This window comes from Spea bombifrons, chromosome 11 (genome assembly GCF_027358695.1).
Source record: "Spea bombifrons isolate aSpeBom1 chromosome 11, aSpeBom1.2.pri, whole genome shotgun sequence".
Taxonomy (NCBI): domain Eukaryota; kingdom Metazoa; phylum Chordata; class Amphibia; order Anura; family Pelobatidae; genus Spea; species Spea bombifrons.
In genome coordinates, this window is record NC_071097.1 from 29,939,736 (window position 1) to 29,963,656 (window position 23,921).

Genomic DNA, 23,921 nt, shown 5'->3' on the forward strand with positions numbered 1-23,921 from the left:
CCTTTTGGGAGATGTCTGAAGCATGGGATGATGGTAAGGGCTTTCCTTTGAAGTTTAAACACATGACAAATTTGGCTTTTAATCTGCTATCCCGTTTCATCTGCGGCTGTATGAGAGGCAGGAAGAATGAGAGATAAGGGGGTAGGCTTTGTTCTTACTGCTACACCTTTCCTATCTATGTGAACATCAAATCAGCGTTCTAAAGAACTTCTCCGATTGCTTGCAGATGAATCTCATGAGGACCCTAATACTGTCAACTGTTCGTCAACTGTTCGTTTTTTTTTCCTTCTTCATTTTCCGAAAATATTAATATGTGCAGCAATTTCAAGAAAACGTTCTAAACCTGACCGCGTGTGCATGTTCCCTGTAAATTATAGCATATAATAGTCAAACATTGTGATCACGAAACCTCTGTACATGACTGGAGAATCAGTGCTGCATCGGACAGGTCATTAAAGCAGAATATGTATTAAAGGTGCTGTTCCACTTTTTAATTGCGCTCTCCAGGAAGGCCAGTGATCGTATGTCTTGGACTCTTAGAGCCCTGCATTTGCGGTTTCCAATAACCAGCACCCCGGGCCGGGTTTTGGAGGATTAGTTCATGCACTTGATGATAAAGCTTGTCCATGATGCTCCGATGGGGGCCTGTCGCTAGGGCCGTCTAGCCTGTGTAAATGGTTGCTACGGCCTTGGCATTAAAGGTTGATGTAGCAGCCCACAGTCATGGTCACGGAGGGAATTACACAGCGACAATGAAATTGTTATTCTACATAATCTGCTCTTTGGTGAGCTACTGGGGGAAACGGGCCGACCCCAGCATGCAGCCAGCTTCTGTGATCACAGAAGCGTGCTGGCTACAAAGATCGTACAGGCATTCGCCTTCTGATCTGGGAACACCAGCGCTCCAGACACTAATCTGCTTTATCAGCTATTTCTCTGACACAAAGGTGTTTACTTATTTTAACATCTCCCAGGACTCTATTTCTTCTTTTGTGTGGTCTTTATCCCCAACAAGGTTTTAGCCCAGATTACAGATGGAGTTAAGGCATTTTGCAATAGTGTCTCAGATCTGTGACATTGGATCAGGGAGCAGAAAGTAACAAAATAATGGAGTTCTATAAACCAATGTGATGTCAGATTCCATTCTTTGAGTTTTAAGTATACTGGTTGTAACTTATTTAAAGAGCAGGTGCTTTCACTCCATTGTGTTGCATACAAGGGGAGCCGTTAAATTATAGAGAAGATTGCTATATTAGTTATTTAGTTTCGTTTCCCATTAAGTAGCTGTGCTTTGGAGTAATAGAGGTCACTTAGATGCTGTTCCCAGGGATTATACTTTGGTTTTCTTTGGATACGATAAGGTAACGTTAATGGAAAGATGTGATTTAGTCGTGAGATACATTCCAGCACATTGTTAGGAACTCACACATAAATAATTCTACTTACAATTCATATTGTAAAAAAGCATTCAGCTACACTTTGTAGAAACTATGCTTTTGTTATTACGCCTTTGATTTTCTTTAAGTAATATTACATTTTAAGAAGACAGCCTTGGTCTTTGTTAAGCTGTAATTGATATGGATATCAAAGGCTCGTTAACTAAACTCTAGGATTTTTTTATTTATTTATTGGCGGATTTTTATGTGAATCCAATGAAGTAACTCTTATTGAAACCAAAAAAGTATAACTCAAGGTTGGGTCTAAATGTGTCTGTGAACCTATTTCTGCAACCCACTATCTTAGCCTAGTCACACCTAGTCATATTTGATCTGTATGCTTCTGTGTGTGTGTGTGTGTGTGTGTGTATGTATGTGTGTGTGTATGTGTATATATATATATATGCGTGTATATATATATATATATATATATATATATATATATATACACACGCATACATACACACACACAGTCGTGTGAAAAAAGGAAGTACAGCCTCTGTGAATTCAATGGTTTTACATATAAGGACATAATAACAATCATCTGTTCCTTAGCACATCTACAAATTGAGTAAACACAACCTCAGATGAACTACATCACATGACACATTACACCATGTTATTTAGTAAAAATTTGGTAAAATTTGGTAAAAATACCAAAATGGAGAAGCCAGGTATGCAAAACTAAGTATACCTTACAAGTAAATAGCTTGTAGAACCACCTTTAGCAGCAATAACTTGGAAGTAATTGTTTTCTGTATGACTTTCCATCTCTCACATAAATTGGAACACATTGATCCTTTTCTTTTTCAGCCATTCTGCTGTAGATTTGCTTTGTGTGCTTGGGATTATTGTCCTGTTACATAACCCAATTTCGACCAAGCTTTAGCTGTCGGACAGCCTCACGTTTGACTCTAGAATACTTTTGTATACAGAGGAGTTCAGGGTCCCAGGTCCTGTGGCTGCAAAACAACCCCAAATCATCACCCCTCCGCTGCCTTGCTTGACAGTTGGTATGAGGTGTTTGTGCTGATAGGCTCTGTTTGGTTTTCCCCAAACCTGTGTATTATGGCCAAACCTCTCCAATTTGGTCTTCACTGTCCAGAAGACATTGTTCCAAAGTCTTGTGGTTTGTTCAGATGCAACTTTGCAATCCTTACTGGTGCTGCCGTGTTCTTTTTAGAGAAAAGTGGCAACCCTTCCAAACACACCATTCCTGTTCTGTTTTTTCTAATTGTACTGTCATGAGCTTTAACATTTAACGTGCCAACATGACATTGTGGGTTATGTAAAAAAAAATGCGTGGAATGTTTTGATGGTCACACTCATTGTCATTGTCGTTTAGTAATAATAAAGAATATTAAATAAAAAAAAAATACATTCTTTTGAGCTACAATTTCAACTGTCCTACAAGAAGAAGACAGAGTAGTGTCTCAGCTCAATGCTAATGATTGTTCCTCAGTTTAGTTCACATACTTGCAAAGGGTTCTCTTCACTATCCCCCAAGTGGGTAACCTGTGCCAATTTACAGGCGCCAGAGAATGAGTTCTGGTAAAAGCACGTTTTTTTTCCCAGCGCCTCTAAACCAGCCGTCCTGACCTATATGCCCTTTCATTTCAACGGGGGCTAAACTCTTGGCTTCATTTTGTATTACTACATATAGCTTGATCACTTAAGCACATACGTTTTGGAGTAAATGTTTCCACCGGTCTGTACCAACAATAAATAAATGAATGCAATTAACTGGTACTGACCATTTTCACCAGTGCTATGCGGTTTTGCATTCTGGCTGGATTAGATTTGTAATTTGTAAACCTGTCTACCCCCAGACCACAGTACAGAATTCCAGCCATATGAAAACCGCTTTGGCTCAAATAGTTTTTTTTTGTGTCTAGAAATCTGTCAACCTGTGCATTAATTTTCAAAATATGACAAGTGAGGGAACTAATTTGAAACAATGTCGTGCCAGATGATGTAATTATGGAAGGCATGGCAAATGCATGTAAAACATCATCCGTGTCAAATTAAAGAATGCAGTGAAGACATTCTTACTTATGGCTTTCATGTACAATTTACAGGCATACGCAATGGAGTATTAGGAAGGAGTTCGGGAAATGTTATTAGTTATAATGCATAGCGTTTTAATAATACAATCGTTTAAAAGATATGTTATGAGTAATCATTTAGTTTTAATTCTTTTTTTTTCTGCACAATTAACAAAAACACAATTCAAAACCAGCAATTTTTATAATTAATCTGACTCAAAATCAAAAATTCCTGAAATGTGTATTAATCAGAAAACAGGTGTTAGAATTAGCCTGCGCATATATATGGTTTTTATATATGCGCTAAAACAGCATACATTTTAGTAAAAAAATTGTTTCCTTTAAAGGTCACGTTTTTTTTAAATTTTACATTCATTCTTACCAAGGCAGCTTGACGGGTATGACTGAAGTCATATACATATAGAGTTCGCCTGCAGAGGGATCGCCCACCCAGGGTTTTTTTCCAGTCGCGTGTTTTATTTGTGGAAATGCCATAATATGTGGCTTTCTGTACTTTGACATGTTTTTCAATTTTGGACATATTGGCTTTAGAAATTTGTTATGTCTATAGTTCAGTGAATGAATGTTTGTGCTAATTCATCTTTTGTGCCCCTTTGTTTTAGCGGACAGCTGATGACCTGCCTTGGGACAGATTTCCGACGGGGTGCAGGGGTCCTTGATGTCTGCTATGAAACCCCTTATACCTTGCTATCCTGTGGATACGATACTTACATAAGATATTGGGACATCAGAACAAGTACAAGGTACCAGCTATTCTACTTTAGTGACATTTAAGTTAGAAACCCCATAGAAATCCAACGGGAAAATAAATCCTGCAAATATGGATCGATCAAATGTGTGTTATGATTATATATATATATATATATGTGTGTGTGTGCGCGTGTGTGTATGTATGTATGTATGATATATATATATATATATATATATCTGTATATATATATATCTGTATATATATATATATATATCTGTATATAGACACGCACAATACATTTACTATATCTTTGACAAGTGTTTTAACCTCTGGTACCAGCAAACTTCTAAATGTGAAACAATTATCAGAGCAACCAGATGGATATTTACATGTAATATTTGCATTATATCTCAATTATTCTTTTTTTTTTTTTTTTTTTTTTTTTTATTAATTGGCAATTATAACATTGTGTCTTTTGGAAAAGTCTAAAAATAAATAAATAAATAAAAATACCCATGTCTTCACTCATCAGGTTGCTCTGATTCATAGGAATTTCTGAAAGTAGAGACCCGCCATTAAACTAAGGGGAAAAAAGCATATGCTCTACAGTTCTGTTATAAAGGGGGCGAGAAATTACCAGTAATGGGAATGGAAAGCATTAGAGGAATGAGGAATCACTCCCAAGATGCAATTACAAAATTATTTTAAAATACCTTTTAATTATGGGGACTGGCAGTGCTCCACATTGGATCTGCTTTGTTGGTGCCTAAGCCTACTTGACACTTATAGCTGGAGAAGATATGATTGACTGGAAACATTGGTTCCTTTTTTAAGCCTGTCTTTGTGTTCCGTTTGAAGTTTTAGAATCTACAGAATTTAGCCAGCTTGTTTCAGTATATGTATAGACTGATAATAACGTGACTGTTTCAGTTCAGCTGAGAACTCTATAACTTTGAAGTTTAATTGAGCATGGAAAAAAAAAATCTTTCTCGCAAACGTTGTGTGTTATTCAACCGTGTCCAACAGTGCTGCTTTCGGTTAAACCGCTGTGATCTCAGACCACGTCTTGACCATTCTGCACGTAGACCCCATCTTCATGCCCCTTCCTGGCTCCTGAGAACCACGTTTCTAATATCAAATGCTTTATAGGCATCAACCCAAACGATAGTCCTGGGAATCTGTAAAAGTGTACCACTGAGCTATTGTGGATGCTGCACCTTCCTATAATGGTTAGATCAAAATAAAGGTATGCGTCAAACATTATGTATTATTGTAATATTCATATATAACGTTTCCTTGTATGAAATGCAGCAAATGTTTTCTTCTTTCACTAAGAATTGTTACCGATCTATTTGAACGACTGCAGTGGCGACTTCCCGTGGAAAGCAAGTAATGAGTGTATCCGCATGGCGGTAGCAGTACAGTACTTCCATTGAATGGGTGTATTCCTATTACTGATTGACGGCTTAAGCAGCCATTCAGTGGTAGGAACCGTTCTCTGTCTCTCTCCAGCTTACAATTGCATTGAGAAGGAAGGAGGCAAAGAACAGTTGCTTACAAGCATTGTTTTTGTTTTCTCATCCATGCATGTGATTGGCTGCAGAAGTGATCATAGGCATGGAATCGCAGGAAATCTCCTGTAGACTGACCTCTCTTGCCATGGAGTGGTCAGCAGTTGTGGTGACATGGGAGCGATTTTAACAGATAACGTATCAGGTACATCCTGGGTCCTGTAGGATAATCTTTTTGTGAGGTAGCTGGTATGCCGTCAGCCGGGAAGGGGTTAAACAAGAATCCGAATACTGTGTCTTTACCGTATACGAATGCAGTCAGGTTTTGGAGCGCTGCCCTCATCCCATCATGAGGATTACCATTCTTCTTGTCGCTCAGATTTATTGATTTAGATGCATTTCAATTTGGCATACAGTCAGTGTGACTACAGATAAGGTCACTGGGAAGACGGCGTTTACTGACAGTGTCCTACATTAATGGTGGAAGGACAGGTTGGGGCCTCCATGATATCGATCTTGGTCTTGAGGCTTCTCTTTAAAATACTAAACAGTCGTCTTGCATTTCACTTATTGAGATGACAAGATGTCAGGCCTTATTATAATTTATTAATGTACACGTTTGCATGTGATGTAACAGCTCTTCCAGTGGGTGCAGCAAAATTTGCTCAAATGTTACAACTTATATAAATAAAAATTATTTATAGGGTATGATGAAAACCTTCTTTAGTGGAGATGCATTTGGTGTTCTAATCACCCAGTTTTTAGATAAATCAGGACAAGGCATTTAATATTAATCCCAGAAAAGTAAAAGTCTGAGATAATTATGTTATAGATGCCATTGCGTTGTCATTGTCAAACTACGTGAACTCCAAAAACTGAAATAAGGCTCTTCGTAGATAACATGGCATCATCTCAACGTGTAGAGAAGGCATAAATGTCTCCTGTCTCCTCTATTTTCCACTTGCCCCATGAATTACTAGACCCTTACTCATTCTGCTGGTGATTCTATGTATGTTCTCCCTTTATAAGCAGCTCACGGTTGAATCTCACCTCATTCACATTTGTAGTTTGGGTGGTCCATACCTGAAACATACTAAAAATCGTTGTGTCTGGGGGAAACAAGGTATGTTAGAGCTCCGTTTGACAGACCTCAAATTCTTCTTTTATGAGCAGAAAACTTTCTTTAGCTTAACAATAAACTTTTGCAGACGATGTAAACTCTAGAGGCTTGAAGGTAAAACACGGTTACTACAATAAGATTATTACAAGAAAACACAACATGCTTGAACCCTGTATCAATTCCCCTTCTTTTGTTTGGGTTCTACTAGAAATGTTTGTCTTACTACAACAACATATTGAAAACACTTAGTGTTTTTTACAGTTCTTAAATCAGGTAGAGATATTGAGTTTATTATGGAGCATTTTACCCAATAGCTGTGCTTTGTGTGGCCAATTGTCTTTCTTCTTTACTTTAATTTAAAAAACCCTCATAGTATGAGTTGTCAAGCTGGTCTTCAGTAAGGTGGAAAATCATCTTATGCTTTAGAGTTCATAGATGGCCTTACGTTGTAGGCGGCTGCATAATGGTTTCTGTTTGCACTTTTTACTATAGACAGCCTTATTGTACGTATTCTCATTCTTTTAACTGGTTCTATGGGTTCTCCCCGTCTCAGATTAAGTTTATTGGTGCCTCCACCTAGGGCAGACTGGTAGCTGATCGATGAATCACATTTGTAGAGTACCCCATCTCACATGGCTGGATGTTTGCTTGGAGTTCCACCTTCTTCAGCTCTTATTCTATGTTTTCACTCATGGGCACGTTATCACCAGAAGGAAAGTTAGGAGACGCTATATGGATGTGACACGTGGCTCTCTCATGTGTCTGCACCAATGTCACAAATGGTTAAATCATTGGTGTCTTGCGATTTGCTGACTTTCAACAGCAGTGCGGATTTGGCAGCAATATTTTGTCATGGACAGCGTTTATGTAAAATTCTGTAGATAATGTTTTAAAGACCCAAGAGATATGAGTACTACTTTTTATGAAAGCACACTGAATTGCTAGCAAATGTATATCGCGCATTAATTGGACTATAGAGCCTGATACAAAATCTTTTAAGTGTTTCCTTAAGTCTAAATATCTCTGAGGCTGTGAGACCTAGTTTGTAGGTTGCTTTCTCTTTTTAGGTCACTGTCTTAAAGTAGTTTGGAGACACAAAGGAATTATATTTGTTACAGATGATCCTAAGTAACGTGTATATCCCCATTATGACCTATAACCGCTATGCGTCATCTCCGTTGAGTTCAAGCATAGAACTATTAAGAAAATAAATCATTTTTGCACATTCAATAGAGTATATTGGATATTTATTAAATGTAATGGGTAAGTCCTGTGGAACAATATTTCTCATTGAGTATAAAATACACTGTTGTATACATACCTGGGAACTCAACGGGTTTGCCCGGATATCTCCGGGTGATGCACCGCTTCTCCGGTTCAAGACCCAAATGACGTCGGTGGGAGCGCCAGCCTACGTCACGGGACCACCCGCTGACAGTGGGCAGTCCTGGCCCTGTCCCGCAACGGAAGGCTCCGGGTAGCCGGAGCTCAGAAGTTCCCAGGTATGGTTATATACAGTAATGTTAGTCGGCATTGACCAAAAACAAGGAGGGGCCCTGAACAAAAACAAAGCAGAGGGCTCTGAATTATTGTTTGCATTTTGTTGCTTTTTCAATCTCTTTCATGGAAAAGGAGATAGTGAAACTGAAGCAGTTGGTGGAGATGGTAGGAGGACATTGAGCGAGAACGTGAATGAAACTGTGGAAGAGTGTGATAGAAAGTGAATGAGAGTGTAAGAAAGTGAATGAGAGAGCTTTTGTTAAGGGTGAGAGACAATTTTCCTGAATGTAAAAAATCCTCTGAATTTGCCCAGACCGAAAGGGTAGGTAACTAAATTCATTGTCCGAAAGCAAATAGACAAAAAACAAACAAACAAAAAATGAGTCTGAAATATTTTTGGTCCATTTGCACAAGTCTAGTCTATATTTGCATGATAGTAGCCACAGAGTCTAGAATTACTAAGGGTGTTTCTTGTTGTGAAACAACCATGTGCCTTCTTATAAGCCATAATTGTTTTCCCATTAGTGCTTGTAATGATACAGCTGTTTCTGTAGACAAATGGTTAATGACCTTACCATTAAGGAGCAGTCTAGCTGCTGGTAAAACAGAGACACATCTATGGAACTGTTTATTGAGCAGTGCTTAAAATATTATTGATCTGCACACAAGGGGGTATTTAGGGATTTCCTGTTACTCTAATGTTCTTGACCTAAAGGATAGAGGATATGAATGTGTAACACAAGTAAAACTGAGCTCTCTGGGATCTACGCTATAACCCTGATGGTCAACACAATGGAGAATAGTCCCTTGTAATCTATAATACCTCCAGGATCAGCCTGAGACTTGTTGGGTTGCAAATATTTCCAGCTGCTATTGACCGTGACATTATCTAGAACCGAATCTCCAAGGGCCTTTTTATTCCTGTTATTTCTGACCTCTATCTTAAGAGTCGCTCTCCCAGAAGAAACTGTCCATGCCATCCTGTCCTTCCAGCGTTCTGCTTCTAGAGGACTGCATCCCCAGCCAAAGCCACATTAACCAATTTTAGCCTTTATGCAGTAAAGTAAGAATGCTTTGAAAAACAGGTATGTTATTAGTTTATTTTTTTATCATTTTACAAAATGCAAAGTGAGTGAATAGAAAAAGTCTAATTCAAATCAATATTTACCTTTAAAATAGCATCCATTCATCTAGGTACAAATAAAGGCATATATAAGTGTATGATTAAACAATTCTACAGGTGCAAATGATCATCTATTTAATATATAGGTTAAAATGCAATCATTAACTGAAACAGCTGTGTAGGAGGAATAAAACTGGGTGAGGAACAGCCAAACTCACCAACAAGGTCAATAGTTACACCATGACCAATCACAGCAACAAGACACAAGGTAGTTATACTGCGTCAGCAGGTTTCTCAAGGTAGACAGGTAGTGGCCCTGCTGCCATTTTCTGCCCCCAATTCCCTAGGACTGATGAGTCAAAATTCATAATATTTGGTTATAGAAGGCAGTTGATTCAGCGAAGGGCTGGAAAGCGGTACAAGGATGAGTGTTTGCAGGCAGCAGTAACGCACGGTGGAGGTTCTTTACAAGCTTGAGGCTCTATTTCTTCAAGTAGAGGATTTGGTCAGAATGAATGGTCTCCTCAATACTGGAAAGTACAGCCAGATACTTCTCCATCAGGGAGGCATCTGATTGGCCCCAAATGTATCCTGCAGCATGACAATGACCCCAAACATACATTCAAAATCATTAAGAACTATCTTCAGCTGAAAGAGCAACAAGGTGTCCCGCAGTGATGGTACGACCCCCACAGAACCCCAATCTCAACATCATCGAGTCTGCCTGGGATTACCTGAAGAGAGAGAAGCAACTGAGATCCCTGTAACCCTTATATGAACTGTGGTTATTTCTCCAAGGTGTTTAAAAACAACCTACCTGCCAAGTTCTTTAATATCTAGAAGAGCTGTTTTGAAGGCATAGGTTGGTCGCGCTGAATATCGATTTGCTTTCGATTTTTCTTTTGTTCACTGGCTTTTGTCTGTTTTTGAAAGCGTTCTTACTTTACAGCATTTTTTCAAACTTGCCGAAAAACTTGCACAGTACTGTACATGAAAGGCAAATGTCTCGCGTTGTTGGAAGAATATTCTTTAAGAAACTAAATAATGTCAGCTCAACATTGTTGTTTTCTAGAAGCTGCGTGAAGGAATGGGAAGAGCCTCATGACAGTGCCCTGTACTGCCTCCAAAGTGATGGAAACCATATGATTGCCAGTGGATCTTCCTACTACGGGGTCGTGAGATTATGGGATAAGCGTATGAGTCGGTGTTTACAGGTAGGTAAACGTTTCTGAATGTTTGTGCTAAAGAATGACTTTGCTCCGTTGGGCTCCATTCCGGCAACCTATGAAAATGCCAGTGATTGGTCTGATTAAAGAAATAACGAGTCTTCTCTTAAATGTAGTTACTAGTGAAGCTTTATTTGGTTCCAAGGACTACACAGCATCACTTGTTTTCTGCAAACGTCTCCATCAGACATGTGGTTGTATCAATGATTGAGGCACTAACTGATCTATGGTCAAACTATTTGTCCTGTGGCCTCAACAGATTAGCCATTTCTGTATATTCTGGACAAGGTAAGGCTATAAGACCAAGGTGTGTGCCAAGGGCAGGGTTTGCCTTGTCTTTATTTTTGACGTTACAGTGAGTGTGTAAATGTGTACACAAGGGGCCAGGAGGTGCTAACCCTCCTGATTCCACCTCGAATGTATGGAGCACCATCATTTAAAACATATTGCTTGCTATTATAACAGAACTAGTAATGATTTCAGGATATCCACTCATGAGAACAGGAGAATCTGCTTATCACTCATTTTCACTGATGCTCCTTGATCCATGTGGAGATATCTTAGATCTTCAGAATGAGGCATTGATTAATTCTAACCTTATCTTACAGCCATGGAATGATATCTCTTCATACATAAACACACGTGTATACACACTCACACATCCCATAGGGTAAACATTAAAACATTAAAAAATCTGCGAGAAATTCTAGGACCCCGTGCCCAGAAAACTTCCCTTAAACACCGTCATTCTGCTACAGCTACAGCCGATACCAACTCCCCCCGAAGAAGCCAATCAAAAACGATTCCATTCCTTTAAATTCTGTAGGGACATACAGTATGTGTTTATTTATGTAAGTAAATAGTAAAGTAAATAATAGAGTTTATTCAAATTATTGAGCCTCCCATTGCATTCCATATAACAAACTCAATCGAAGCAAAGGGGCTGGAGAATTGTTTTTCTTTGAATGGATTTAAATATATTGAATAATTTTTTTTCATTTGTTTTAGTCGTTTTCGCTGTCCTCCCCGACAAGCAGCCCGGTGTACTGTCTCCGGTTCAGCACCACTCACCTGTATGCCGCCCTGGCTTCAGCGCTGCACGCTCTTGACTTCACTACAGCGTAGAAGGCATCTCGGTCAAAGTCTACCACGGCAACCTTTTGTACAACTTCTCAAACTTTTTATTGTAACCGCAAAGCCGCCAGCCGTCTCATAGCAGGTGATAGTTTATGAGGGTCCTGGAAATTGTCTCATAAACCTTGTCGTATACACAGAGGGGTGGGTGATAGAACCATACTGATGCAGCTGGTTTGTAACGCTCATATTCTGCCATTTTATCAACAAATCTCTTTATTGTAACTTTGATACATAAGTCATCGTTGGAGTCAATTCTGTAAAATGTCAATTCTGTACCTTCTAGTGAACAACAAACGCTGGAAACCACTTGGCTTCATTTCCACGCCGAGATTCTGTGTCTCTCCAGCTCTTAGTAAACTACAGTTCCTATGATCCTTCCTTGGCGTAAGGATCATGGGAACTGGAGGACAACAACATCTTGAGGCTTCCTACACCTTTTTGAGACTGATGGGCCCAGAAGCATAAAGTTAAACTAATATCCATCGTACACCCAATATGTTGAATGCAAGACATTCTTTGTCGATGAAGTACTTCTGCAAAATTCCTGCCGAGGTTTTGTAAGAATAAATAAAAACTGTTAATGCTTCACACATTTCTGATAATTTTCCTGAAAATCTAAAAAAAAAAAAAAAAAAGTCCTTATAGAGCTCAGTGTTATTTTTCTCAGAAATCTATGGATTTATTTTTCTGAAATATGTTTCAAATCTCTTAACATAAAGAAGTTTTATCACTGGAGATCACAGCCACTCTTTACATCATGAGACTATTTTTCCTGTATACATGAGGGGGAAATATTTTTATTAAAAATTCTCTCCACTTCTCTAGGCATGTATGTAAATGATTTTGGGCATATTTTTTTTCTATTTTTTATCGACCTTTTGTAAAAATATTGAAAGCAAAATAAGTTTATTTTCTCTCTGCTTACCCCTGCCGATCCATAGCATACCCCTGCCGATCCATAGCATACCCCTGCCGATCCATAGCATACCCGCCACCAGCCAACCCCAGAACCTGTTACACTTTAAAATTACCCAATAGAGCCTGAATTACTGTTGTATTAATATTTAATACATTTCGGGAAAAAAATAACACCCACTTTTAACATAAAGGAATTCAATTAACTATACAATTATTAATGATGTGCTAATGCTTGAGTCTCTGTAGATTACTCCTTGTTTGAAGCCACGCTGTCCACTTCCAAGGCTTATAGATCTTACATTGGGAAGTATTTAGCTGTCTCTGATTTTCAGGGTACCTGCGAGGTCCAAACCTGTCCAAAAACAGCATCATAGTCTGTCTGTGGAGTTATATTGAAAGGACTATAGTCTGTATCAAGTGTTTGGAGCTCACTCCGTCTCAGACCTGTGACGTGTAAGCCTCCACTTTTAGCAATGGGCTCGAGACTTTATTTCCACTTTACTTCACACGCTGTTTCCCTAAGTAGAATAAAAGCCTCGCTCGTCCTTACAGCCAGTATGGCCCCGGGCCCAGTGCCCACCACGGCCGGGATCAGCTGAAGGAGAGACGTGTAAATCAGAGCTCAGCTGCTTTAAAAGCTTTCTTCCCTTTAGCGGTTTGGACGGTTTGGGATTTTAATGAGCGGAAGTAAAGTGAGTCGCGTCTACACTGCATTACCTCAAATTCATACGCAGAAAACATGGAATGATTGATCACAGAGGAACCTGCGTGCTCACTTCTCTACACTCAAGTGATAAGGAGCCATCAGAGAGATAATGCATATCTCCTTACACCTCTGAAAAATAGTTCATCAGCTTAAACTTTTCACCAGTATAAGTAAAGGAATTATTAGGGTCTCACTTAACGCCATTCGCGTACATAGATTTTCTTTCCGCTATGAATGAAATATAGGTGTAAACATACATGCAGCATACATAAATTGGATTTATTCGCTAACTAACATACAGGAGAAGCTCAGTGGGGTTGGCCTCGTCCTTCATAATACTTTGTGAAGCTTTTTAAAGGAACATATCCCTCATAGATGATTATTTTCTAATATTCCTGTCTTTACAGCTCAAATAATGAATATATGATTAATATGCTTTAATCTCCCGGAGAGATCGTTTGCTGGGCTCCTGTCTGCTTGTGCCACTGTGGAACTGAGTCATGGTGATGACTTCATTCACACACATTCACTAAATACATGACATCACAGGCCTATGCATCCTAGTCTGATGGGACTGGCTGGCATATTTACAGAAGCAGCAGCCAACAAATAACATTGTATTTAATAGTTTATTGATTACTTGTGATTTATCTTATTACATGTTCCATATTCCCACTCAATCCTCAATCCGTACCTCGTAGTACGTAATGGGTTACTTCCGTGTACATGTTCGCCAGAAGTTCTAGAGAAAATGTCACGTGGGTCCCTCACATAATTATATACTAGGCTGTTCACAGAAACTATTTTTATATATTTATGTATCATGTGATCGTTTTGTCTACATTTTGAACTTTTACTATGGGATTTTAATTATATTATTTAAGGTTTTATTGTTGATATCCCTGCTGTGATTCTCTGATTAAAGTTATATATAAGGAACGCTGTAGATGTTTTGGAAATTTTATATATTTTTTGTGTCTCTGGATCACCTGTTTTGTTTTTTTCTCTTTTTTTTAATGATCGCTCAATAAAGAACGGGTGTTGGAACTTGTATTTCGCATCTTTATTATCCATCAAAACTACTTAAAGGAGACTTTTCTCTTGGAAAAAAAAAAACATGAAATGCAATTTTTAGCTAAGTTAAGCAATTAATCCTTAGCAGGTCTTTACTTTTAAAGTTTTCCTCTGAAGTTTTAAATCTCATAAAAACGACACAGAAACGTTTAAGAAGAGTTCCGATTTTCTATTGATGCATGCGTTGGAGTCAAATCACTGTTTAGTATTTTAGTAACTTAAAAAAAAATCTAAAAATTATTGCTGGGAAGGGTTTGGGCATTAAACACTATTAGAAATGATTTTTCCAAGACATTAAAACGAAATTTTATTTGACGGAAAAAAACGCACTGCCTCATTACACACACTACCTTTCAAAAGTTTTGGGTCACTCAGCTGTTTTCATGGGAAACAAGGAAATTTCTAGCTGTAACATAATTGCAAAAGGGTTTTCTAACCATCAATAAGCCTTTTTAAATGTAAACTTGGATCAGCGCCATTGGCACACAGGAGCAATGGGAGTGATAAAGGGCCATCGGCACACAGGAGCAATGGGAGTGATAAAGGGCCATCGGCACACAGGAGCAATGGGAGTGATAAAGGGCCGTTGGCACACAGGAGTGATGGGAGTGATAAAGGGCCGTTGGCACACAGGAGTGATGGGAGTGATAAAGGGCTATTGGAACACAGGAGTGATGGGAGTGATAAAGGCCTCTGTACGCCTATTAAGAGATTCCAGGTATTATCAGCCGTTTCCAGCTACAATAGTCATTTACTTTATTTTAACGGACAAGATTTGCTTTTCTAATTGAGGTTAAATCACATTTTAATGCAAACCGTGAGTGAAACGGACACGTTTATAGGACTTGCAATAATGGATTTCTGCACTAAACTGGATAAACTTCGTCAGCCATAATACATTTTGTTATTGAAACTTTTTTTTTTAAATAGTAATAACCCACCAGCATGCAGTATGGGTCGGCTTATAATATTGCGATCCTAGAAGTTATTTCTTTTCCTCTGTAGTGGATTTTAGTCTGCTGCGTAATGTGGGCATATTTTAAACATTAAGATCCAAAGATCTAAAAAGCAGGATACCAGGGACGGGGCCAAAAAACGGCACGAATCACACAATCTATCACGTCAACTTGGATGCTTTTGTCAGAAGTAAAGGAACAAGCCGTCACCTGAAACAAAAGATAATCAGATCACCTTTGAACGAAGACAGTTCGCCTGGGTTTAAGATGTGTTATGCCTTTCTTTATCTCATACGAGAGCGTAATGTGACCCTTGAAATGAATTGTCAGTGTTTAGCTTCTTGGCTTTTCAGCTTTGGGGCAATATAAACATTTAAAGAAGGAAAAAAATCCAAATAGCGTAAATTACTCATTCCAAAGTTTTCTTTTTTGGGGAAATGGCTTTCCATTTAAGCGCGTGTACTCCAATTGTATGAAACAAAACAGCAATTTACGCTAACCCTTTGTGAGCTTGACTTTGTTTCTGTTTACCTACGTTGGACACCTTCCATATCATCTATCAGACGGATTTGCCGTCAAGATTGTTTCTAGACTGAGATCTTATTACGGGTGGATGTAGATGCATTACTAAGATATGGAGTCCGCTGCTGTTTATTTATTGGACGCCTAAAAAACAAATAAATATATTATGTGCCGTTGACACAGAAAGAAGTGTGTATAGGGTAGGCATAGGTAAAAAGGTACTGCTTATAGTAAGCGTACACTTGTACCACGCATGTTTTGGGATGCTCCGTATCTTATTATATGACCTAGCTTGGTATGTCCCATATAATGCATTCTTTCCTATGTATTCATAGATTGCCCAAACATGTTAGGAGTTACTCGATTTTTTTCCCCACTAAAGTATGAGATGCAAGCAAGATTTAGTTCCCGTATCTGCATTTTGAATGGACAGCCTTGGCTACATTCTCCTGTTAGGAAGGCTTGCATCACTTAGATTTTATTTTTATATGTGCCCAAGGCCAGGCAAGTTAGTGTGACTATAACACACAGCTTGGCAGGGCAGGTGGCACATGACTCCTTCAGCCTAAACCAGTGGTGTATTTTGGCCACATGACTGGGACCTCTCCTGCCATTTAACTGGGGGCAGAGATCGGGCTCCCCTCCATGTGCTGGTTGGGAAGATCTCCATCTCTCTTGTAATCCGCTTTTATATGCTATGAAGCACTGTACCTAACCGGCACAGCCTCCATTGTGAGTTTAATCTGCCCCACCTGGTATGGCCTTGTGCAACATCCAGCCAAGATACATTTCTGCCCATGAAATGGAGTAGAGTACATGTACGGGCTCAAAATGCATTGTTTTCAATGGGTTTAGGGGTTAACATTTTGAATGTCCCATCATGTTTTTATTTTTCACACGATCTACAGTCAGTTCTACACTTAAACTGCAATGCAACCTCTACAAACTAAAATATCTGCCATTATACAGTCTAATTTTTGCATCACATCATTCTAAATTATATACATAATGTATGCAGAGTTTCAGTGAAACGGTTATTGATTAAGTACCTCTTAGTAAGTCGCTGACAGGATTTAAACCAGGGCGGTTTTAAAGACATCAATCCTCATTTTGTTTTTCCAGGTGCTTTTAAATTAAAACACAAAACACTGACCTAACAAATATTGTATTTATTTTGTAACAAAATTAGGAATATAATTAATAACGACGGCTCCTGGAATCACTGGGTTTTGCACTCCACATCTCCATCTGCGTTTGTCTTCATAGATTTGAGCTCCTTGGCGAGTCCTTCTTCAATGGACAGGATTTCCTTGGGTTTTTGATACTACAGGTAAGACAGAAGTTACCAGTTATTTAACCAGCGAACAACACGCCTTATCCCTAGCTATATATAAGTAGTAAGGTTTTTTTTGTTCACCAGCTATACGCCTGCATCAATCTAGTTGAGGTCCCAAAAAAGCGATATTACATCATAAGTGTCTTTCACCCCTGTAAATCACGCAGGGTACTTACAGTAACAATTAATGTGTTATTTGCGTGTGCAAAGCTTAACGCGCTGTCATTCAGGTCGAGCTGACATCTGTCCAAGTCAGGAATGGAGAACTTTTTATAATATCTGTGAAGACAGCACGGGGAACAATCAAACCCTGTGTATTCATGAGTTTATTCAGAAGGCGCCATACAAGGAACTGGTGCCATTACCGCCTTGAATAACCAACAGATGTGGTTCTGTTATATTTGTTATATTTCCGTGATATACAATAATTGGGGGTACACAGTTATTAGGTTTAGGAGATCTAGCCAGTCTCTTATCCACTAGTATACAATAAAGAAATATATATGCGCACATCTCTCGTACATTTTACATACGTCCGCAGGTTGATGTACATTTAGAATAAATTAACCTTAAAGAGAAGCAGGCTAATTCCTTGTTTAAGTTGCTTTCCATATCTATTAAATTTGGGAGAAGAAAAAATGTTAGCTGGTCCCCATTCATGTAGTAAAAATGCTGAAAGGGGACTCGTGAAACGTTACAAATAGAGACATGTATCTAGCTGCTAAGAATAGTATTAGTAGCTCATAAAACAAGGTGAGTGTGGAGCGGGGATACTGGAGGAATGTCTTACTGACAGAGATTAAAGTCTCCTGTGATGTCGCTACTTTTAGTATTTCATAAAGGTGGCAGACGGATAATAAGGGAGATGTCAAAGGTTAAATAGCAGAGATTAGATGAACACAAAGACATGTTAGGGAAGTGTTAACTCCTCAATGATAGATAAAAAGGGCATCCAAAGAACAGGAGTTTGGTTAGGACAGGGAGGGACAGAACCGGTAATCCCCCCCCCCCCCACGACTAAGTGCTTCTTATTAAATCATTTATTTCACACATTGTTTGTGCGGATCATTAATACAAAGAAATGCCCGGACTTGTTTACAGAATCACATACGATCATCTGGCGTTAGCCTTGTTCTCTATTAACCATTTACTGACCAGGCTTCTAAAATGTACCTCTCGCAAATCGTGAGTCCTATATGAAATGGTACTAAATTAATAAATAATCCTAGCAGAGGTTATTTGGCAACATTGATCTTTAGGCACAATATATATATTCCAAAGACACTTGATTAGAAGGTGTAAAAAGCAAACTGCTGTTTGATGGAAGCACGGTTACTATTGAATAATAAAAAAAAAAATCCTAAAGTCTACAGAGATTTCTGCTCATATGATTTCTGGAAACAGATGAATCAAACATCAAATTCTATACCATACATGGTGGTTATAGTCTCAAATAGCCACAAAGTAAATACGTTTAAAATTTAAAAAAATGTGCAAAAATCATTGTTTACAATCTGTTATGACTGCTAGTACCAAAAAAAAATGATTAAAAGAAAAAATGCGTAATAAACATATATTAAAAAATCCCAACAAAATAAACTAACATTTTGGGCGTTCAGAGATCACATTGAAAAGAAACAAAAAAACAAAGCGTTTATTCAAAAGTTAGTGTTTCGGACCAACAAACAGAGTGTTTATTGGGCACATAACAAAAATCCCAACGTACTGGCATGCTTTTTCCAAACCCCCTTCCAACTTCTAAATGCTCAAATTCACAAACGGAAAAAAAAACTGCTGGGGGAGTTGAATATTTCTATTAAAAGGACAATTAAATTGACTAAAAACTCCAGTCTCCAGGCTGTTAAACATGTTTGTAAAGAGACAGGCGAGCGTTGGGTACTGGGTCATGTTTCTGGACGGGGACACGGAGCACATGTTCTCATTCTAGACTCTGGCTCTTCTCCTGGAGCGCCCTCTGTTGGCCGGCATCCGTTATTGTACGACACTAGAGGCATGTGCTGGGATTTTCACTCTTGCGGTAATAAGGTGCATAATTAATTTTACGGATTTGTTACAAATGTATTTTGTTTCCCTTGTCGTACACAGCTTTTCTGGTACAGAATTTGTATTAAGGGGATACATTTATATTCACGTCTGACAAGTGAGAAATCAAATTCTATAATAAAAAGGCAAAAAGCCAGTGCAATTCTAGAAGCGCATTCACTCCACTGGTATCAAGACATCATAACTATGCAAGTATTTTCTAATCTGGTTACAATGGAGGATCTTGGGGATAGCCTAGGCACGTTTAGAGAGAGAGAAAAAAAAAGAAAGCAAAGAGACGCTGCCCTGAGAATAGGAGCGCAGGATAAGGTTTCCTTACTTTTTGTTGGTTGTCCGTATAACACAGCACCGGTCTGTCTTGTCTATACTAACATTGTATACTTCTTTAGGGTAAGGCAGGTTACGAATTCGCCACTGGAAACTTGTTTTGGTGTCTTTCCTTATGAAAACAGGCTTAAAAAAACACGTGAAATGTTAGACCCATGGATAAGTGCTTTTGGTAATACACAAGAATATTAATACTTTACATAAAGCATAAACCTTAACTATATAAGTGAATTTCCTAGAAAAGAGATAAACTTTGATGTATTTTATGGATCATTTCCCAGCAAACTGGATGGTGCGCACACGCCTACACTACCGCTTAAAAGCTTGGGGTCACTTAAAAAAGTCCTTGTTTTTGAAAGAAAAGCAAATTTTGTCCATTAAAATAACATGAATCAGAAATACAGCGCTGATGGGGTTAATGCTTGATTTTTAATGGAATATCTTCATATCACTCCCATCACTCCTTTGTTCCAACGGCACGTTCCGTTCTCGAATCAATGTTTACGTTTAAAAGGCTAATTGATGGTTAGAAAACCCTTTTGCAATGATGTAACAGCCAGAAATGTCCTTGTTTTCCATGTAAACAGCTAAGCGACCCCAAACTTTTGAATGGTAGTTTATATATATATATATATATATATATATATTATTAGAAGTGCCGCTTTGTCATTTATTTCTTCTTGACAGACGTATTTTACGTAATATGTTTAGTGAACATTTCGGACCACTGATGGCGTGAAAAACGTCTAAGGAACCATCACTACGGCTACATGGTTTTTGGACCCGAGCTAAGACTGTCAGGAGTCATTGGCCGTGCTCATGGCGGATTTAGATGATCAGAATGTTGATCACATCATGGCACAGGGCATTTGGCGACCCCTATTAACCTGGCCTTATTTAGTTTCTCAGCCATCGTTAAGCTACCAGTGAGGCAGCTAAAATTCTGTTCAACTCAGATCAAACATCAACAGGGACTTCGCTCTGCTGGCGAGCCCCGTGTGAAATCACTTGCTTGTTCCAAGGCCAAATCCGCAGAGCTTCACACTGGTAGGATCCCAAAGTGATGGCTGCCAGGTTTTTCTCAAAATGTTATAACATCTGGAGGGAATAAGATATAGTCTTCTCTGTGTAACACCTGATCTGGCCGTGCGTGTTAGTGATACATACATTAGCACTGCTCTCTTTTAGGAAGTCCTGCTGAAGAGCAGAACCCGACAGGGGTGCTTCGCCGACTTCAAACTCCCACTGGCCGTACGCTCCTAAGGAAGATTTCTGTCTCCATTTCCTAACTGCAAGAGAGAAAGAAACACATTTATTATTACAAATCAACACCCAGACTGCGAGTCGCCATAATTTAAATGGCGCGGACAAAAAATTATATTATTCAATTTTATTTCACTTTCATGTAAGTGGTGGAAAAAGCAAAAAAAAAAAAGCAAGTTAAATGTTCGAAGAATGCTTCTTGGGGACCCAGTCTGTACCTGTAACATGACATCAACATACACAGCATTTAAGGGCGCAACAGTTTTTTTGGTGTTCCTATGTGATTAGAACGTATTTCCCATCATGCACCTGAACTCCTCTTGCCAGCTTCTTTCAATTTCTAAACAATACACGGCGTGAAAGTGTAGGAGGTTAGATGTCAACCTTTAATGTTCTTTTATTTCAATTCACTTCGTGTTATTTAAAAAAATTATTTAAAGATAACTGTGAAAAAGTTCGGCTAGGGAACATGGCTGTCCAGCTTTCTCCTACAGGCAAACTGTTCACTGTGTACAAACTATGTCTGCATGTATGTACCGTACTGTTCAAAAGCTTGGGGTTAATTAGAAATGCAAACATTTGTCCATGAAATGGATTAGAAATCCAGCGCAGATGGGGTTAATGTCGTAAACGACCAGCTGGAAGCGGCTGATTTTTAATGAAATATCTTCATAGGCGTACAAGGCCCTTTATCACGCCCATCACTCCTGTGTTCCAATGGCCCTTTATCACTCCCATCACTCCTGTGTTCCAATGGCCCTTTATCACTCTCATCACTCCTGTGTTCCAATGACCCTTTATCACTCCCATCACTCCTGTGTTCCAATGGCCCTTAACACTCCCATCACTCCTGTGTTCCAATGGCAAATTGAGTTCACTGATCCAAGTTTAAAAGGCTGATTGATGGTTAGAAAACCCTTTTGCAAATTATGTTACAGCTACAAATTTCCTTGTTTTCTATGAAAGCAGCTGAGTGACCCCAAACTTTTGAACAGTAGCGTGTATGTAACGTGCTTGAATTCCTCACCTAGTAGTTCATGTGTTTTGGCATCATATTCTTCAGCCATTTCTTTGCCATCAGAAAACAGGTAATGTACTTTCCTCTTCCCTAAAAAAAAGTTTAAAAAGTTAAATATAAAAGGTAAAGAACAATAAAAAGGAGTAAAGCAAATTAAAAGCCCAGATATTCTAGCAAAACCTACATTTGCGCAGCACCCGGACAGAATGAAATTATCCTCGAACCACATAAGTCTAAAAGGAAACCTTCTTTTCTCATAACGGGTGATGTTAAGGGCCACGCACGAAGAGCAATTTGAGTGTAAAATGGTAAAAGCCATGCAATCACCATGGCAACCAATGATCTTGGTAAATGAGCCACCGTGGGCCCCGTGGAACATGGCGTTATGCTCCCCTTTCACACAATTAATAACCATTTAAATGCCTGTGAGTGGAACATTTCATCTCCCAAACCGGATCACCCATTTGTCCCGTTTCCATGTTCCTTCTGCAGAATAAAGTGCAGGGCTGGGGAGGAAAAGCGGCGGCGGTGGCGGCGGGCGATGCACATTTAACCGCCAGATCTGCCACGTCCTTGTAAGAGACAACGCCGGGGGACCACAGAGTTTTAACCCTTTATTATCGGGGCTTTTAGCGCTGTAGAACCCTGCGATGCCCTCATACCCAGCAAACATTCTGGGCTCATAGAAAAAGAGGTGCAAATAGACGGGTCCCAAAGAAGGACTGCTGCTCATAAAAAGGGACACTTGGGAAGTATGCTAAGGTCAGACAATGATTTCTACATACTGCAGGGCAGTTTTCATATGGTTTATTACATTATGCTATATTATTATGTTATATTCAGCATCACGTTGGGCTGCTCTTGTCACGGCCCGACCTGAGGCGTTTAAAACTGATAAGGGTCAGGATTTAACCGACCGCGTTTTTAACGACTGAAATCACCGAGCTCTCCTTCACGTTAATCCGAGAAGCGCATTTACCATCCTGCACTAACGCCGTTTTCTTCGCCGCCTTCAGACTCTCCAGCCAGTTCTGCTTCGCCATCTTGCTGCAGTCTCCCTGCTGTCAAGCACGCGATGCCCTGTTACTATAGCAACCAGCGACCTGCCGGACTCTACCACCGAGCAGTGCCTCAGCGCACGCTGGTTGCCGTGGGAACCCTGGGCTACTTCCGCCTACAGGTGCCTCACACCGCCCAATGTCTTACCTAATTACAAGTATGTATTAGGCGCCTACTAGAAAAGAAAAAGAGAAAAAAAATAGACTGGACCAGTAACAACTTCCGGGTCATCCGGAAGCGGACAAGCGGTAGTGACCTAGTTAAAGCAACGAGTTACTTTAAGTTGCGAAGCAGAGAGCTGATAAGTAAGTGATTTAAAAGGGATGGAGGTGATCGGTGCAGGTGGAATGGCCGCCAGTAATGACATTGGCTGTGTGCATTATTTCATACATTCGATTCACCTTTCAGTGTAAACATTGTGTGTTCGATCATATTCTAGTTTCCTAACCTGTCTCGCGATATATGCAGATCTGGTCGGGATGTCTGAAGGTTTAAGACCTCATATAATATACATAAATGCTGAAGATGTGCTAATATTGTGGAAAAATAACCCCTATAATGCTCAGCCAGCATTATTTCAGTATTCTCCCCTGAGGGTATCCAGGGCTCTATTCTGTTTGCTGGAGAGCTGAACATATAACCTCCCTGATATCGCTTTGGGGTTTATTCACCAAGGGGCCAGTTGGAGTTTTAACTCTCGCTTCGCTATTAATTATGAAGGGTTAACACGGGCAGGTTTCTTCATCAAGACCTGACCCTATATAATGTGTAAGGAGACTGAAAAAAATGTTGCTGATTTAATTATGCATTATGCAGGGCCTTCATAATGTGTAGTCTGGCGAAGGAGCTGTGTAGCATAGATACAGAC

The 23,921-nt window shown here is 39.3% G+C and overlaps 2 protein-coding genes across 2 annotated transcripts in view; one reads left to right on the forward strand and one right to left on the reverse strand.

Annotated features, from left to right (window-relative positions):
• FBXW4 (F-box and WD repeat domain containing 4) overlaps positions 1 to 11,804 on the forward strand; it is a 69,625-nt gene extending 57,821 nt beyond the window's left edge. The window contains exons 7-9 of the mRNA XM_053450186.1: positions 4,105 to 4,245; positions 10,520 to 10,661; positions 11,682 to 11,804. Of these exons, the coding sequence (XP_053306161.1) occupies positions 4,105 to 4,245; positions 10,520 to 10,661; positions 11,682 to 11,798 (400 nt within the window). The 3' untranslated portion in view covers positions 11,799 to 11,804. The remainder of the gene's footprint in view (positions 1 to 4,104; positions 4,246 to 10,519; positions 10,662 to 11,681) is intronic.
• Positions 11,805 to 17,140: 5,336 nt separating this feature from the next.
• Positions 17,141 to 23,178, reverse strand: DPCD (deleted in primary ciliary dyskinesia homolog (mouse)). Its single transcript, XM_053450295.1, has 6 exons — positions 22,974 to 23,178; positions 22,004 to 22,084; positions 20,881 to 21,002; positions 19,706 to 19,839; positions 17,499 to 17,601; positions 17,141 to 17,310 (listed from the first exon to the last, which is right to left on the reverse strand). Exons 1-6 carry the CDS (start codon positions 23,035 to 23,037, stop codon positions 17,206 to 17,208), a joined length of 609 nt encoding a protein of 202 aa, XP_053306270.1. The 5' UTR covers positions 23,038 to 23,178; the 3' UTR covers positions 17,141 to 17,205.
• Between the last annotated feature and the right edge of the window lie 743 nt (positions 23,179 to 23,921).

Excerpts from the sequence above, each read along its gene's own strand:
- DPCD (XM_053450295.1), bottom strand. The coding sequence starts at position 23,037 with ATGGCGAAGCAGAACTGGCTGGAGAGTCTGAAGGCGGCGAAGAAAACG. Across the intron at positions 17,602-19,705 it reads ATACGGACAACCAACAAAAA|ATATTATAAAAAGTTCTCCA; the intron begins GTAAGGAAACCT and ends CTGTCTTCACAG. Across the intron at positions 17,311-17,498 it reads ATAACACATTAATTGTTACT|TATCAAAAACCCAAGGAAAT; the intron begins GTAAGTACCCTG and ends TCTTACCTGTAG.